The sequence below is a fragment of the Plutella xylostella genome, chromosome 17 (genome assembly GCF_932276165.1).
Source record: "Plutella xylostella chromosome 17, ilPluXylo3.1, whole genome shotgun sequence".
NCBI classification, from domain to species: domain Eukaryota; kingdom Metazoa; phylum Arthropoda; class Insecta; order Lepidoptera; family Plutellidae; genus Plutella; species Plutella xylostella.
The window spans coordinates 6,125,207-6,143,726 of record NC_063997.1 but is presented as its reverse complement, the minus strand read 5'-3'; the positions used below and the strand labels follow the sequence as shown (position 1 = coordinate 6,143,726).

The window sequence follows — 18,520 nt, the reverse complement described above, 5'->3', positions numbered from 1 at the left end:
TGGATGTATTATTTTCGAGAAAATCATAAAATAGTAAAAAAGTGCTGATGACGTCATGCATCAGGTGCGATGCATTTTGATGATCAAAGCCTATAGATTTAAAAACAAAGTAACTGTCACTTTCATTTTTGATTGAATTTGACGTTTTATCGTGACGTTGTTTATTTGGGTCATTTTCATTAATTCTGTTCTGACACTTTCTGACTATTTTTTTATTTATTATTAACAGATGACCTCTATATAATATGTCCCAGAGCATGCCACCGCCTACACAGCTGAAAAAATGCTTCTGCTTATTTTTTTACATGATAAGTACCTACTTTCCATCATCAGAAATATCAATGTCATTTGAAAATGACCCATTTGTTGGTTGGCATGTAAACAAAGTTTAAATGTCACTTGTCAGTGTCATTTATGTTTTTTTTTCGAGACTCGGGCAATAGACAAAAATAAAAATTTAGCCTAATATGTGACTTCACTTCCGGTTTTAAAATAATTAACTTTAAAGTTAAAAATAACATGCAAAAATTAATGTATATACAAAATAAAAAAATACGGGTCCACTAATTTTCTGTAATCTTTCCGAATAGCTAATAAAAATATAGGGTAAAGAAAATGAAATGTTGTCCATTAGACCTCATTACGTGACCTCAAACATCTGTCATTCTTGTATTCTAAGTCTGAAAGCGAAATTGCAAAAAGGAGCAGCTAGATACAATTAGGGCTATTATTGTAATAGTAGGGGGTAGAGATCTAGCAGTGTCCGAGCCAGTTCTGTCGACGGAGCGGGGTGAGGCGGGGCGAGGCGGGCGGGGGCGGCGCGTGCGCTGCGCGTGTTACTCTACGACCGGTTCAACCCGGGTTTACCATGATACTTCTAGACTTCAATAGATAATAATATTTTAATATAATATATTATATTACTTATGTGTATACTTGTATATGTACCTGATGTGATTTCAAAAGCTTAGGTACTTTTATAAATTACTAGCTGTTCCCGCGCGCTTCGCGTCGCCTTAAAAAGTTTTTCCCGTGGGAATTCCGGGATAAAAAGTAGCCTATGTTCTTTCCCAGGGTCTAGACCATATGTATACCAAATTTCATTCAAATCCGTTCAGTAGTTTTGGCGTGAAAGAGTAACAGACAGACAGACAGACAGACACAGTTACTTTCGCATTTATAATATTAGTTAGGATTATAAGTACTTAGCTGTTAGTTCTTGTAAACGTTGATATAGATTTTTGATTCTTTATTGGCATTTTAATTAAATGCAAACTTTTAACAATAACTTGAAGGGTACTTATTTAAAACTTAGAAATACTGAAATACTTAGGTAAATAATATATTATTATACAAAGAGGTAAGTTCCGACGTCGGCAATAATGGTGAGTAATAAGAATAACTATAGCATCTAGATTCTAGACAATACAATAGTAGGATAGATATTTAGATAGAATATTGAGTTCAAGGATTATGTAGAGTAAATCTGTAGGTGGATTTGTAAAATGTATTTTAGAGATACAACTTGTGGTGTTCCAATTAAGTAAGTAGAATAGCATAGATCATTTCTAGTTATAGCAGCGATACGGTAGATGCCTAGTTAAGTAAGCAGGTGAATGGCAAACTGAGTTAAACGGAGTAAACGGTAAAACATTTTGCATCTAGTAATAAAGTTAGTTAAGTAACTAAAGGCTATGGTTTATTTATAAAATCTTTACATATGTTAAAATATCGTGCTTTTTTTCTTACATTTTCATACTTATTTATTTATTTTCATAGATAAATATTTAATGGACGTGACATGAATAACAATCAAACGTTATTTTAACAATAACCATTAATTTAAATTTGTAGATAATAACCACCTATGCTGAGGGCTATAAATTGAAATCTCAAATTCGTTGTCCTTTAAAAAAACTGGCCAAGCGTGGCAGGTAGCGTCGAAACAAAACACTACACGAATATGAATATTAAACCAAGATAACGACACGACAGCCGCGCAAATGATGCCCGCAAGTCAAAATATAGTCGCGAACACTCGGAATATTCGAAAATCGAATCGTGGCCATTTATATTATAATCCGGCCAGTGTTAAGGCCTTTTATTCAAATGAGCAACTTTTTGGACGCTTGAAATATCGGAGTCCGGGCAGACGGTCCAATTAAAGTGGCTTAGCGAACAGTTACTCGTAAATATCCCGAAATGACGGGTGCTTGCTTTGCTAAATCAGCTCACTTCGGCGAACTTATAAAGTGACCACAGCATTCCCTGCTTTATTGTGTCCTCGAAGAATGCCTCATTAGGGCCTGAAACGGTCGCCTTGTCCACATTATTGTCAGTCTGCGATTTATTTTAGCCAACGCCGACCTTTGTTCTGTAATATGATTTTTCTTGACACATAAATTTTAAAATAAATATTTCCGACAGTGGATTTTTTGGACAGAAACAATATAAAAGCTACAAGTTAGTATAGCTATATTCGTAATCTCTGTTATTTTAAATCGAATGCTTACCTATGACTAGGGACAGGTAATATTATGATATTGTGATTTAAAAAATATACGACTCTATAAGCGCGCTGCGAGTCTGCGACTCTTGACTACCTATTAGAGTCAAGTTACATGAATGGTCAATGTCTCGTTACAAATGAAAATATTTTGCCTCAGACACAATGCCACTGTAAACTGAACTGGACAGACGCTTTCTACTAACTCGTATAGTACTGTACACACAATATCTGATTTCAAATCTTCTGCAGCGGCAAGTCCAACTCAAGCTTAATGGTCTGTCTCTGTCAATAAATCAGACTCAGAAATGGTCTACTACGGTGGGATCACTTGTTAAACAATCATTGCTTATGCAAGATAAATTATGTTACATTGATTTTGTGACTGTTTCTATTATGCATTCACAATCAGTAGATTTGATTATGATGATGATACATATATACCCTCCTATGAATACTGTTATGAATAGGATGAAGTGTCTGTAGTAAGTACTTATTTCTTTAAACATCATCTAGACACGAAGGTGTTTAGAAACCACAAATTTCAAACAATGTGTAACCACAAACCCTCCATCGTCCCTCGATTTGTGCAAATAAAATATATCAACCGTCCTATACAAACACCACCACATTCTATATCGACGGCCACGAAGATTTTTTTCAAATTAAACTTACCTTCTTACGTAGCTTACTCAGTCGTCGTCGCCTAACACATGTCACTGATTTTATAGACAAGTCATAAACTAGCCGTAAAAGTGTTTGGCTTTCTAAACATTATAGTGAAATGACATCTCTGCCTTGGCATTTAATTCAGTGATGTTTTCCTAAGCTACTCGGTATGTACGTGAGCTCGGTGGGCACATAGCACAAGGCGGTAGTGGCCGGGGGGCTCATGTTTACATAACTAGTTGTGGCCGAGCGCAGGCCGCCTACGCGCCGCCGCCGCCGCCGCCACGACACACGATACAATATCTACAGCAGACGTCGCCAAACATTTAACAATCCTCCATTGTTTCTCCACAGGTGCACAGACTCCACACTTTGGGCATTGATTTTCCAAAACATTTAAGAAGGATCAATCAAGATCAAGAAGGTTCGCAACGCCAGCTCGATGTCGACTACATCAATCATGAGATTCATGAGTAAGGGTACGAGGTGTGGTGAGGTATGTTAAGCACAGTTTTTGCGTCCTCGTCCAGTTATTACAATGCGTCGTCGCGGCGTCTACCGCGGGCCGTGACGAAACCCGAGTAATGCACTTTTGATTAACTGCAGCGGATGACAGACTGCACTGCGAGCGGAATGAGCAATCAGCCTCCACAATAATGTAGACATTATCCAATTGCGAGGACTCAGTATCTATCTATACTGTACCTCTACCTACAGACATGTAGATGTCCGACAGTGATTCATTCCTGTACGCAAATGTAGACCTATAAGGCTTAATCACTCTAATGTTCCGTGTCGGTATATATTTATTTAGCGGGTCCGTACAGTTTTGTAACACGCAAAACGGTCGTAAGCCAACGACTTTCACTTGAACAATTGTACCTCGAGCACGACCTCTAGTCATGCAGATTGTTCGAGACGCACGGGCTTCACCACTCAGAGACCTTTTGAGCTTGATGGATGTGTCGTAAAAAGGTCGCGATAGCTTAATGTATCCGAAAGGTTGAGTGCCAGTGGACCACCACCGCGGGACAGGAATTCCAATACATATTGTAAGTGTGATATGTAAAGAGGCAGGCGCGAACTTTAGGGGTGAGCACACACGAGGCGTGAACGCTAACGCAGAGCCAAACACGGAGGTGTGAAAAGCCTCGCCGAGAGTAATAGTGGTCGTGCTGGTCTCATTGTGCCGCTAAGCCGCTTACACCGGACCCTGGACCATAAATCCTAATGGTCATGCTACACAACACTACTACCTAATACAAACTTATGGGTGCTCGGTTACGTGTATTTAAAACTTATAACGGCTACTATCTCCGTATTGGTTGGGTGGCATCTAAACTACGATCTTCATCACATTTACTAACAACAACATAATATTGTGCAATGTACCTACGGACAAACCACCTTTGTTTTCGAAGTCATCAATAATAAGGTGCCGTGCTGACCATGTGCAGACTGTGTTATTATTCTGAGACCTACTTATGAGGCAACACGTCATGTCGGATTAAATCGTCCATCCGTTGATTGTATCGAATGTCATTTTGCGTGTCCGTGTATTATGTTACCGGCCGATGTTGCCGGACCGTCCGTCATAAGCGCACCCAGCCGGCATTAAGCCATTTAACACGATATTCAGAAAGGAAGTACAGATTTTGTATCGGGCCAATATATTTTTCATTGTGGTGTCAAGTGGAAGGGCAGATAATAAGTTGTATGAAGCGAAGACTAAGATGGTACACAATCGCGGTGCATGGCCGATTGTCACCGATGTAGCGGCAAAGCACCTTATTAAGCTTCTTGCAGCCAATTTAACCATTATCGGACAAAATCTTTATATAACGAACGTTCACCGCGGCTGCGAGTTAAACTCGCGGGCAGCCATTGTTGTGTCGGCTTCGTTATGGACTCATGCGGCAGTGTAAATACGAGCCCCAGTAACACAAGCCGAGGTTTTCCGTTTTATGGCATTCCTGCCACTGTTCGCTGAGAGTTGAGCTGACTGAGCAACATTAACTATGTATACACATACATTTGCCTTTTAAGAATACCTTAGTGCTGTTTTAACGACCACGAAAATGCCTTAAATGTTATTCTTATGTCTAACAACCTATTCAAGGCGCAGGGATACAATAATACCGTGTGTTATGCAACGAGATAGTTGGAGTCTCACCGAAATTCAAAAGGAGGCATGATAAAAACTGAGAACAATCGTTCGGCAGATCACTACGCGGAGGCATTTCAGAGAGGGACCGCGCTCCATTTTTTGTGATACTAAATTTGAGTGCCTCGTCGTATACTATCAACCTCATTTATAGTCTCCGGACAATAGATAGGTTGACGATGGCCAGCAGAAGAAACGCTGCATGCTTATTTTTTAGCAGCCGAGATTGCAGTGCGCTATAAATGGCGCAGAGCCCTGAGGCGGTCGCCATTTGCAATCGGTTATGGAACGACCGCGAACCTCTTTTTACATTATAATCGGTCGTCCCCGCTCAGTCCTTTCTTTTTGCCCTTTCCAGATAAGCGATGGTCTTCCTAAATGGCCATGCAGGAGAGTCGGACAGAATATATTGGTATCTGAACGGTTCGCCGAAATCTGCATGAAAGATTTGAATAAGAATGTGTTTTTAGCGTTGAATAATGATGATTCATGCTCGTGTAAGATGTCGAGCTACGAGGGAGATAGGAGACGACACTGCTCATCAGCCAGCTCCTGTGAAAGTGATTGTGTGGACATGTGCCGTCCGGCGGCGGCGGAGGCTCCGGTTGCCGGCCCGGCTCGTGCCGCCTCATTAGCGACGTAACTTGACCACTTCGCCTCCACTGATTTGCATGCATTCCGCCCATTCTGCACTTCGTATCATATTTCAAGAAGTTTAGCATTTCCGTTGTTTCAACATAAGTATAAAACGCTGACATCAGCGTAGCCTATTTACAGAATCATGGATGTTTTCAGTATCTAGAGGCGCTAATAATTTATGTATTCATATCATGCGATAGGAAGGTTCCCGTTGATCATGACATTTCAATACATCATTTCGATCAGCTTTGGAATTCATATGGCAAAATGTTATTATTTGACAAGAGCCGACAAAATTGAGCAGCATTAATATGCAGTGTGCGGAGCGCGCCCGCGCCTCCTGCGCATCATCAGTATAATGGGCCACGATCCTCGATGCCCTTCATGTATTATTCAAGCAGTCCCTTTATCCCGAAACAGAATTTGGCGAAGGACATTTTTTAGGTTCTGAATATCTATAAATAAAATGTCTGGATCTTCATCGTTAACGCTCAAAATCTACCTACTAGCATTTATTGAAAACGTTATCCTGAGTGTTATCTACGAACATCTAAAACACCGGCCATTATGTGCTATAATTTATACGTTCCCTAGGCGTCAATTAGAGCGTTTTCAAATAACAGAAACGGACATTGATTTAGCGGTCGGTGTTCCGCTTACATTACAATTATCGCCACTGTAATTAGCTGGGACCGCGCCGAGATGAGGCCGGCTCTATCACATAAAGAAAAAACAAACTATAGTCCATAGACAACCGCGACACAAAGAACGCCTTCATCGAACCTCCGACACAATGCCGCCCCACTATTGCCGCTAATTAGTGTAGTTTCATTCAAAGAACTCCATGTTCAATGGAATGAGGACAGCGCGGCCTTTCCACTTGTTTGTCTTAGGTTTATGAAACATAAATCATCGCCTGGAGAATTTAGATACTCATATCTAAGTATTAAAACTACGACATATAACAATTTTACAGGACTTGTGATCTGCTTCTACCACTTTAAGCAAATAAGTGAAAAGGGTGACAAGTCGTTAATTGAAGTAAATTAAACTAGGTCAATAGAGATACTTAAATCAAGGCTAATAAAGACCGTCCAGCAGTGCTAGTAGGTAGGTATACTTATCATTTATGAGTCAACTCAAAGTACCTCCTTAGATACTCTAGTATCATTATAGTTTCATACGAGTGGAGCATGTGGACATATGCTATGAAGATCGAGTAACCCTTCAGTGGAAACATGTACTATCGCGTGTGATTGGAGCTTCATGAATGCCATAAAAATATTTCATGAAGCTTTCAGGGCGCGCTGTCGTGAGATCATATTTACATGCAGCGCTCAAGTGTCTTGGGAATAATAGGGGAAGTCCATTAACATGAAATATTTTTAGTGAAATTTATGGGGCAGACGTATTGATGTCAGTGATACGTTGGCGACGAGTTCAGCGTTGCAAGTCAACTAGCTCAATGAGAGGGCGAAGGCGAGCGTCGTCGCAGCAACACGTGGCTCTGATTGGCCCCAATTGGCGGGCGAATAAAAACAATCGTCGCGTAAAAATATCCGTGATTTCATCTGGAGCCGTATCCCGAACATGTGACGGTTGTTTTCTCTCAGCGAAGCGTCGAAGCGAGGAGTTCCCACAGGCCCATGTGAAATGTTCAGGAGCGCCGGTCCCAGGCGTCCAAATCGCGACGCGTCTCTCTGAATCACTAATGATATTAATGAATCGCGTCCGCGGAATATGAAGCGTGTAAGTACTAAGTACCCGCCGAATTCCCGGTATGAGAATCGTAAAAGCTTCTTTCGGATACGGTCCACCATATGGGCACCGTGAGATTTCGTGCGGTAGGTATGGTTTCAACATGTCTTATCGCATTTTCTATTTCGGTTTGCGATATTAACATCCGCACTTGACGCTTCGTAATAACAAAGTGGGTCATATTCAGGAAGTGCTTAGAACCGCAAACCAACAATGCCATCATGAATGAGTTCTAGAAATCCTCACACTACCTATAAGCATTACATTCGATTGCAAGTTGAGGCCACACTACAACTTGATTAAAGATGATATAACTTCCGTTTTTTGCTTGTAAATAACTGATCAAGACTCCACACTAATTGTGTCTCCTCACACGCATTATATCATCTGCAATATGTTGTTCTTCGTTTTGTAATACTCCCCAATGCGACTCACGTACATTTGTAATTAAATTTAAACGAAGAATTTCATTTATTTTTGCCAGACCTTTTTGAAAGAAAAATGCTTTTAGTCTGGAATTGTTCTTATCTAAAATACAATTTACAAAAGGAAGGTGGCACGAGACAAAATGCCCAATATGATAAGGATTTAAAGGACTGTTAAAGTTGTTAGTCATTCTCGGACCACTGTGCAGCGCATTATCTTTAAGTGGTTTTTGAAACTAATTTTCAATTGTTATTTTTTTTAATTCTATTGTCGCCTGTTGTGGCGCCACGCTTACGGTACATAACAAAAGGCATTGTCGTCAGTTTTTTGATTCAGATTTATATTCATACAAGCACCTTCATAAAAATTCTTATTTTATTATTTGAGATTGTAATTGCATGTGCAATTGCATTTTTACATTATGTTCATTACGCACTTCCGTTGTATGAATGCGCTGCTTGGGAGGGAATGCAATTAATTACAGACATTTCATTGTTTTATTTCTTAAGGGTCTGCAATAGGGAATCGAGGGTTGGCATTGTCATAGAATTATGTAGTAAATGATGCTCTACAGCCTTGAAAAAAATCACACAGGTAGTTGAAGAGTCTAGCTAGGTGCTGAATCATTCGAATTTAAGTAAATGATTATGGATAACTGTAAATTAATTCCAGAATATCAAGAAAAACCAGTCAATCACACTCCCGTATTGTAACAACTGTGTCGTAATTATAAAGAATTTTCATATGATTTTTATCATATTATAAAGTTAAAGGCTTGGACTAGGCGCTAAATACCTTGTTTTTTAATAAACACACACTTATTTTGTGTAAATTAATCCCAAACTTGAGCAATTTTTTTCCCTCAAATCTTCATACAAATATCTATGGCGGTTTTCTGTGTTATAAAATCATAAACACAAGTGACGTTTGACTCAGTTGGCCGCTGGCCTCCAAAGAAGGGTCACGTCGGTTTAGGCAGCACTGACAGCTCGCGATCTTATCGTGTACAGATACAAAATCACTGCACATTGGTTGTCATTGCACTTTTTCAACTTTTATGACACCAACATAATTTGATTTGAAATTGAGGAAGCATAATTCTTCCAGTATATTCAATACATTAAATTAAATTAGATAGTGTGCAATATTCTCGTGATATTACAGTCTCGTAAAGGTCTGATGAGGAGCAAGAATATAGCGAATGGATCTAAGTGATGACAATACGCACGAACATTAGGTTAGGGATCAAAAATACAATCCCTTGGTGCTGGTTGAGGTATGGTCTCGTGAGGATCTGATGAGGGCAGTAACACGGTGGTGGCTCAATTTTATTTCAAAGATGTTAATAGCTAAAAGCATCGAGTTTGGGCTATTAAGTATGTTTTTCAGAGAGAGAGAGAAAGAGATTTTGTTTTTCCTCTGCATGTGTTAGGTTTACTGGGTTTACTAAGTTCATTCTGTTAATGGCATCAAGTTGTTATGTGTTCATAAGTAATAATTATTTATTAACAAAATGCTGTTGATTCTCCACGAAAATGTAAAAATAAAAATAAAATAAATAAAAATAAATTCGTAACGTAAAATTGTCAATGACGGAATTTCTTCTATAGACAGTAGCCACAAAAAAAAACAAACGATAGATGGCGTGATTTGAAGATAAAGATACATTTTTTCGACACATAGACAGCAACAACAAAAAAATACAGATTTAAAGAAAAGAAACACATACTTATACAAAACAACAAAGAAAAAAAAAGGATACACATCAAAATAACTGCAAAAATATAAGCCCCAATTTACTTGTGTGGGACAGGGAGTACCATAATATTTTTTTTGGGGTACTCCCCATCTATGCGAAATATAAGCTTGATATCTTTACCCGTTTCTGAGAAAAAGGGCGGTGACAGACAGTCAGTCAGACAGACGGACAACAAAGAGATCCTATAACAGTTGCTTTTTTTCTTTTGACGTTCGAAACCCTAAAATTAAGTAAAAATATTATGCTGCCAAAAAATGTACTTACAGGTATTGAAAAAGCGGTATATAAACAAATTATACCAGCAGAGGGTTCACCATTTAGCTGAATGTTACTTAGAAAACGGCCTTGAGTGGCGGTCAAGTTGGTCCCCGCCTGCGATACTTTCCATTAACATTGGGACTCGTTTTCATGGTTTTAGCGTACAGTCAGGTTTTTAGTTTTTTATAATTGTATTTTTTTATTTGTAACTTTTTAGTTGTTTTTATTTTATGAAATTTTACGTCGGTAGGTAGTTCATGATCATTTTTTATTTCAATAATTTTGGTGTTGTTATTTAAATACCTTCAATATGAATATTTTTGTAATGTGAAAATCAAGTCCTTTCATTTGATATCTTACACGGCAAAGTTGAATTATTATTTTTTCGATCATCACGTTATGTCCTTAAGAGGGCGCTATGTACATTTTAATGGAACGTCACATAGCCTATAGCCATCGCGCCATCAATACGCTTCTAACAATACCTCATACATCAAAATCTATCAAGCCGTTTAGGCTACAGGAGGGAACAATGAAACAGACAACATACATATATACATACATACAATCAAAAAACATTACCCTCCTCCTTCGGCAGTTGGGTAAAAAGGAGTAAGACAGGGGGTCATTCTGAACTTTTGCTCTACGAGTTTTGGAAATTAACAAAAAAAAACCTTTTTCATAGAAACTTTGTTGGACATGTGACTTTTTACCATGGAAAACGAATATTTTTTTTCGCGAATTTGCAAATCTCGTAGAACAAAAGTTGTTCAGAATGATCCCTTGAGTCATCCCCTTTTGGCTTAGTATAGCCCTTTTGCGACACTATGTATTTACTTTGCTTTGTCGTCGGGGTTCAGTTGGCTGGAGGATGCCCGAAACTTATTATCTACACTTTAATACTTTTAGTTACCTTTCTACAAGTAAATACCACATTTGTTTGAGAAAGCTAATCGGGTTCCGAGTATAGAGTAAAGTGGCACCCCTATTAATTTCTACTCTTTCCTGGTGCCTACCAGTGTAAGTAAGAATTATACTTACTTACCCTAAAATCACCCAAAATGTACTTGAACATAATTGTCAATAAAGTTGGCGAGTAAAAGTTTATCGACCCACTGTGCAAACTTACATGTGTGCGTGTCACTGCGTGTGCTGTGTGAAGAGCATTGAAAACCCAAAATTGGCGCGGCACGTCACCCTGTACGGGCCCTTAACGTCATAATTTGTCTTTGGGTTTTAATTTAACTAAATTGACACTCGTATCATACTACGACACAAAAAGGGGTTTTCCGGAACTTGTTCGTGCCATAATCGCACTCACAACCTCGCAACCGACTAACTATTTCAGCAACCCACCTACGGGTACCTACGTGAGATTAGTCTTCGTTCATTACATGTACATTACATTACAAAGTGACACATCCAACGACAAAAATCCGTGCCCTCGCATATCGTGTGAACAGGTTATAATAAGAGGATATTATATTAAACAGATCCCGTTTATCCCGGCCCCTACGCCGCCCCCTCCAATAAATATTAATGTTGGTGCGTTTGCACTCGACGAGTGATGCTGGTACATTGACACTCAATTTGCTTGCCTCACTTGGCCCCGTACCTCACTTTTTGTCATTTGCTTCGTGCATTAACATAGACCATCAAGTGTCTCGTCCGAAGGTCATTAATAAAAGCTATCTATCAGGGAAGTAATTAGGGCGGGAAAATATTAAGTACCTACCTAGGTATCTCGACTCTAATACATATCGATACATTATTGTACTTTTTCAGATGGAGGTTTTTAAGATTTTATCGTTTTTCTCAGTCATCTAACCTTTTTATAAAGTTATGAAAATAAAACATTGAAATGTAATTATAATGACCTTTCTTACGTAAATACAATACTACCTAAAATCCTCCCACGACGATAGAAATTATTTATCTATCAATCAGTCAATTCAATATTAACAAAAAACACAAAGGGTAAGCCACCCCTACCGGATGGGTCACGTGTCGAGTATTCGGAACCATTTCCACCCCATTTTCCCACGTTCCCCTCGGCCCATACATTGCTGACTGAGTACCATCTCTCAAACAACACTTGTTGACTTCATACTTTCTTTGTCATAATCATCAACGTTTCCGGACTATAATTAACTAAACATTTGAGGCTTGTTGACAGCGATAATGTTTTGATGAGGCTAGGAAAGTTTAAGACAAACAAAAACAACGAGGAGCCATTATGATAGTGAGTTCATGTAGGTGCTTTTACTGTGTAGAATGGTAGATCTATGTGAACTATCTTAGCATAGATTCCCATAGGTGTTGTCTAGATTTCTACGCGATTAATCATAAGGCAGCTGAGTATGTAAGTACTACTTATGTATTACCTACGTATTGCACATTAGGTATGTATGTATCATGTACGTAAGTAAATAGTTATATATAATTAAAGGACAAATAATAATAAAACCATAACTGACATCAATGAGGTAAGTAACTATGATTGTAAAGAAAAAAATCAATGTCTGTGTGAAAAAAAATACTCACTGTTATTTCTACAAGTAACATATAATAATGTATGAAGATATCGATACGATTATCCCATAGATAACCTTTATCCAGTCATAGTGAAACAGGCGGTAAGTCTCATAAATTTCGTGGAATTTAAACAATAGAATGATAACCACAGGTTGATATCAACTTCACTAATGACCTAATAAACATGGACTCAGCATCACGCAACGGTTTCGTATTTTCGATGTAATTTAGCGATTTTTTTGCAAATTGCAGGTTTGGATGAGCCCGGGGCGCAGCTCGCTCTGTCTCGGCTAGCGGATTTGTGGAAAACGCAAATTGGAATTATAAAATGTAAGGAATTTAACTTAAGTACATTTATTATGAATGTTAATTCATACCCAAATAAGGGATGTAGAATTGTAGATATTGACAGTAGGTATGAAGGCGCGAAATTTTCAGAGTAGGTGGGTAGTAAATTACTTATAATTGACTTACTTAAAATACTTACCTATCTCTGTAACTAATACGTACGTAACTATGGTCATTTAATCATTTATTAACTAATTTAAATTACCTACCACATATTTTTTTACTTATTAAGAACTTATGTATATCTTAAACATGATGCTAATTCAATATTGATTCATAGTGGGTAGTCAGTACGCAGGTCATTAATTTGTTTTAGATGAAATTTCACAGATCTCGTCACTTAAAACTTAAAAACCCTGAAATTAAAATATTATATTTCTAAAAGGCTTACCTGCCGGTCCAGTCGCATTGATCACCCATCATGCACGCCTCTGCAGCCGTTATCAAAGCGAAGACAGTCCAAAACATTGTTTCCCAAATCATCTTACGAAATAATTTAAAAAACCACCAACAAGTTTTCAGAAAGTTTCACACAATTACAAATCACATCACTAAAGTTTTCCCAATCCTTTACTTAGTTTCACATAATGTTTATACGAAGTTTTAAACTTTTTATAAAGTAAAACAACCGTACCTAATACAAAAATAGGCGCGAACGTCAAGCCCGCACTCTTTTGTCAAGTCGACTAAACAAATCTGTAGATTCTGTAGTATCCGCCATCGCTATTCACACTGCTATGAGTGAGCGAGAAAGACTTAACAACACACTTCACGAGAGGCAAAAGCTTTATTGCTATCCCCTTCATGCTGGAGACAACTTTAAAGTAAAAAGGAGTTCAAAGATAAAAGTACCTAGTGCCTTGTAATAAAGTTCTTTTTGGAAATCCAATTAGGTATAGTGCTTTAAGCTTTTATAAAACTGTTGAAATTTGTTGGCGGGAAGCTTTTGGCGGCAAGTGATTATAATAATATTCTTAAGCTATAAAGTTTATTATAATATTGTAACTAGTTTTACTATTTTGCATGGCACAAAAGGCAGATTTGGTTGAATAAAGTTTAGAAAACTACCCACCTATACGTAATATGTACAATTGTACATACATACATAGGTAGGTATTTTGTAGATTAAGTTAAAATTTCCTATTTTAAATTAAGTATACTATGTAAAAGTTAACAATGTTCCCTCCTGCTCTAGACCCTATTTGGTAGACCTCATATTATATTTTTTATACCTTACTACCATTAGTGAGTTATGAGTTATGATATAAATAATAGTAAAACTGAAAATATTTAGCTAAACTGATAATTAGCCACTTTACCGACGCAGAAAATCTTTTTTCTATCGTCGTGAGTTTGCACGTCTTTTGTTATTTGCTAAAAGCCGATTGAGGTTTTGACGGAAAAAACCGACCAAGCGCGAGTAAGATTAGCGCACAAAAAGGACCCGTGATTTATAAGTAGAAAACTGTTTTTTCATAAGTTACTGAAACTGGCAGTGGATGATTTTTAACTGGTTCAAGGAATTTAATAGTATAATTTCATTTTGATAGTTCTATGCGTTTACGAGATAAGAGGCGTTGACAGACAGACGGATGTTACTATGAAAGGTTCCCTATTACCCTATTGTGGTACGGAACCCTTAAAAGATTCCATTTAGAAATTAGACGTGAAGGTTACTTTTTTTCTTTCCAAATGATCGTTATTATACCATAATAAATATCTATTTGATTTGCCAACATTAGAGACTCCTACTTAATTTAGTTTGTGCGTAGTCTGCTCTCCCTTTCTGCTTGCTTGGAGAGGGTAAAAGCTTATTACCTACTTGATGTTAGTTAGATATTTAAAGTACGTATAATTTAAAGGCACCCAAGAATTAGTATATTTTTATAATGTGATGTGAATCTATCAATACTTGTATAGCTGATATTTGAGACTTTTCGAGTTAAGGGTGATGCTCGTGCGTTATATTTGAATAGAGATACGAAGAATCAATAGTCTTGTTTGCGGTCTCGATAGATAGCCGCTTTGTGACCATTCAAAGCTTGTTTGAACAGGGCGATTATTCGCCTCTTATCTCGGCTAACGCAAATATGGTCAAAGGTAAAGTTTCTATATTCTATAGGTATACTTTGACGGATTGTTAAGGACGTATGATTATCTTCTTGTCTTAGGTACCTATATAGATACCTAGGATACCTGCCTAAAATAACATTTAAATACCTATTTATTAAAGAAACAATATTATGAAGATTGTCGCCGTACTCATGCTATCGCGCTCTACTCGGGTATAGTTAGTACTGAAACCTACATTTAAGAGCGACGCCTCATTGGTGCGTTAGTCACCTATGCGAACGTCCGGTGTAAGGTATAGGTACCTAGCCAATACAATTAGATAAAAATAATAGCTTGAATTCTAATCAATAAACAATTTATTAAACTAATAAGAATATCATCTACTTACCTAAGTTAACAATAACGGCTACATATTCAACTTCACTTCTCTTTGAAAATGTTCTTTATGTCAGCTTCTGCTAGCACCTGCCCAGTGATGGACTGAGGGTCTACATTGGACGTGAGTCTCGCGGCCTCTGCCTTGCTTTTCCTTTCGCTGATCACTTTTTCAGCACATTTATCCAAAATCTCTTCTTCTGGCACCCCCAAGGCCTTCTGGTTCTCATACTCTTTGATGAGATTTTTAGTCTGAGTTTCACCTGAGGGATTGAGCATGTTGACTGCAGCTAAACCGTGTCCTTTAGAATGGAATTTTCTGGAACAAAATTATAACACGTTAAAATTAGGTTGGACAAGTACCTACTTAATCGTTATTATGCATTAAGTATGATACAGGAGAAATTCACTGAATAATTTAGGTTGTACCTACATATTCGTAGTGGTCATGCTGATGTAGGTAGGTACTGTACCTAATTAGCTACTTAATTACATATCAACATTATTATAAACAGGAAAATGTACCAACGATAATAGACAGATGATGGGCAGTAGTGGTTGGGATGAAGAAGGCCGGGGACAGAGAGGACCGACACGAATGACATGTCTCTCTCTAAATTAGTTTTTATATAATTTATGAGATGGTTGTATTAAAGTTTAAATTCTAACTGATATGGATACTCAGTATACTCACGCCCTAAGCTCGTCTTCTTTGTACAGGATTTGCCTGATGGGCTTGATCTCGGGCTTGGGTCTGGCGAACCTGGGCTCCACGATGGGCGGGAAGGCCTTGTACACGTCGAACCACAGCGGCCGGTCGTCGGGCCGCATGCCGCCACGGGTTATCAGACCCTCCACTCTGGAAGAAGGTACTTTTAAGCTAGGTAATATTTAGACCTAACTGAAAGCTGCATGTAACAGTCAAATTCATAACAGATATTTACTTAGTATACTTAAATAAAAAATAAATAATAAAATTTATCTATACTAAAATAAATATCTATTTAGTTAATCATTCAATTTATTTATGGTGCCTTGCACCACTACTTGAATGGCATCTTTGAGTATAGATTTTCTAGGTAAGTACCTATGTTACTCGTACATCACAATGTTTCTCGTTTACCATAAGAGTAATGGTATGCCTACATAAATTCAAAGGGACTCATTGGCTGGTCCTATTTGCATATCTGGATTTAAAACAATGTCTCTAGATCTCTAGATGAATTTAAAAGTGAAAATCATTATTAAAACAAATATCCCAAATGAAAAAAGTTCTTTATTAAAGTAAGAATAAATTAATGTTAAAATGAATTAGGTACTTATGCATAACATATTTATTAATATTTTATTTAAAAATCACTTTCCATTTGAAAAATTTTCTTCCTCAAATTTTCCCAGCCACTTCTCTTGGTCTCAGATATCAACTTTTGGCGAAGTTCCTCTATATCTTGTTCTAATTCATTAGAAAGTTTATTTGCCTGAAGCTTCTGATCAGTTTCCATTTGTTCACACCTGGAGATAAAAAATATATATTAAAGTCGTAGACCAAATTATGAGTTACAGGAATCTTACACAGGTTGCTACCCACAAATTAATATGTAAGTAATAAAAGCAACTTACTGCTTCTTGAAGGTTACTAGAATTTCATTCAAAGATTTATATTTTTGTTCTTGCGCTGCAGTGGCTTGCGAGATGCATTTCACAAGGGCTGTGGATAGCTGCTGCAGCTTGCTCTGGTTACTTTTCAATGCAAGATAGTCTTCATTCATTTCTGTCATGACCTCGGACAAACTGTTCAGCAAGTTGGCGTTTATTTCCTTCCTAAAAGTAATAATAATCTTATGTTGGATAATGTATAAGAGTATAGTAAAATATTTATTAAATTAATGGCGGTAAAAAAACCTGATATCTGCTTGCTTCTCCATTGCTTCAAGTACCTTCCCTTTCACTTCTTTGCACATGTCCCCATTTAATTGCTGGTTCTTTTTGCTTGTGGTTTGATATTTTCTGCCTGATACAGGAATTTCTTCTTCATTCTGTGCATGTTCCCGTTTCAATGGCTTCTTTGTCTTAGATGGTTCCTTTATAAAGTTTGATCCATCTAATAAATCTTCTATATCTTCCAGGATGAACTTTGATTTCTTACTACGTTTCATAGGCGTAGACATTGTTTAAGTGTTCGTATTAAAATTTTAATTTATCGAAAGTAATTTGCACGTTTAACTTACGGTTACAGAATCGATTTTTTATCGGTTTGCCGCCAAAATAAATTTATTGTTAAAAAAAAACAAAACGGAAGTGATTGTTTTGTTTTTAAAATGCTCACATCATTTTCTTTTTATATACGTAAATAGGTTAGGTTAGAATCGGTTTGTATTTTGTGAATTTTGGTATTTTCTTACCTCGTAAAGATAGTCCCAATTTTTTCCAATCTGCTGCTTGCCATGGTGGATTACCTATTTGTATGAAGGATTTTTCAATTTTATTTATTTGTTATTTATTTTTGTAAAAAACAAATGTATGAAACTCTAATGAAATAGGGTCGAAATTCGATTGTCAAATTAACACAGAATACAATGACACATGACAGCCGTAGCTGGACGGAGTTTACATGCATGAGCCCCAGAAGAAGAACGTTTGGTTATTACGCGCAAGCCTGGCAAAAAAGAAAAAAGAAATTTTCAAAGAAAGAAAGAAAAATAAAATTGCAAAGACAAATACGTTATTAATTATTAGTAATAAGTTATTTACTTATGGTTAGCAAGTAAAACAAAATCCTTGTATAGAAGTAATAAACTATTATAGGTTACAGGCACGTTAAAGTTAAAGGCATTTTTTTTAAATTTTAGACCTATAATTTTCGCCATCGAAAAATGAGATCTACGATCTTCTATGAGTGTTTACTCATAGAATTTGTGTTTAAATAGGCAATGTCGTTTTTTATACAGCCAGATGACCAAAATAATACTTACAAATACCCCTTGGGATCAAAACCTAAAGATAGGCGAGC

General features: G+C 37.3%; 3 protein-coding genes across 4 annotated transcripts in view; all 3 read right to left on the bottom strand.

Moving 5' to 3' along the window:
• The window catches only part of LOC105381183 (meteorin-like protein), a 32,543-nt gene extending 18,745 nt beyond the window's left edge, over window positions 1-13,798 (bottom strand). The window contains exon 1 of one of the 2 annotated variants that reach the window (XM_011550865.3): window positions 13,454-13,798. In XM_011550865.3, coding sequence (XP_011549167.3) covers window positions 13,454-13,545 — 92 coding nt within the window. In that variant the 5' untranslated portion in view covers window positions 13,546-13,798. The remainder of the gene's footprint in view (window positions 1-13,453) is intronic. The other variant, XM_011550866.3, reaches the window with a different exon arrangement.
• Window positions 13,799-15,473: 1,675 nt separating this feature from the next.
• On the bottom strand, window positions 15,474-18,073 carry LOC105381182 (28S ribosomal protein S23, mitochondrial). Its single transcript, XM_011550864.3, has 3 exons — window positions 17,913-18,073; window positions 16,205-16,369; window positions 15,474-15,829 (listed from the first exon to the last, which is right to left on the bottom strand). The coding sequence occupies exons 1-3, from the start codon at window positions 17,954-17,956 to the stop codon at window positions 15,556-15,558; spliced, it is 483 nt and encodes a 160-aa protein (XP_011549166.3). The 5' UTR covers window positions 17,957-18,073; the 3' UTR covers window positions 15,474-15,555.
• LOC105381181 lies at window positions 16,769-17,900 on the bottom strand. The gene is made up of 3 exons (XM_011550863.3): window positions 17,413-17,900; window positions 17,131-17,331; window positions 16,769-17,022 (listed from the first exon to the last, which is right to left on the bottom strand). Exons 1-3 carry the CDS (start codon window positions 17,676-17,678, stop codon window positions 16,860-16,862), a joined length of 630 nt encoding a protein of 209 aa, XP_011549165.1. The 5' UTR covers window positions 17,679-17,900; the 3' UTR covers window positions 16,769-16,859.
• Window positions 18,074-18,520: the final 447 nt, after the last annotated feature.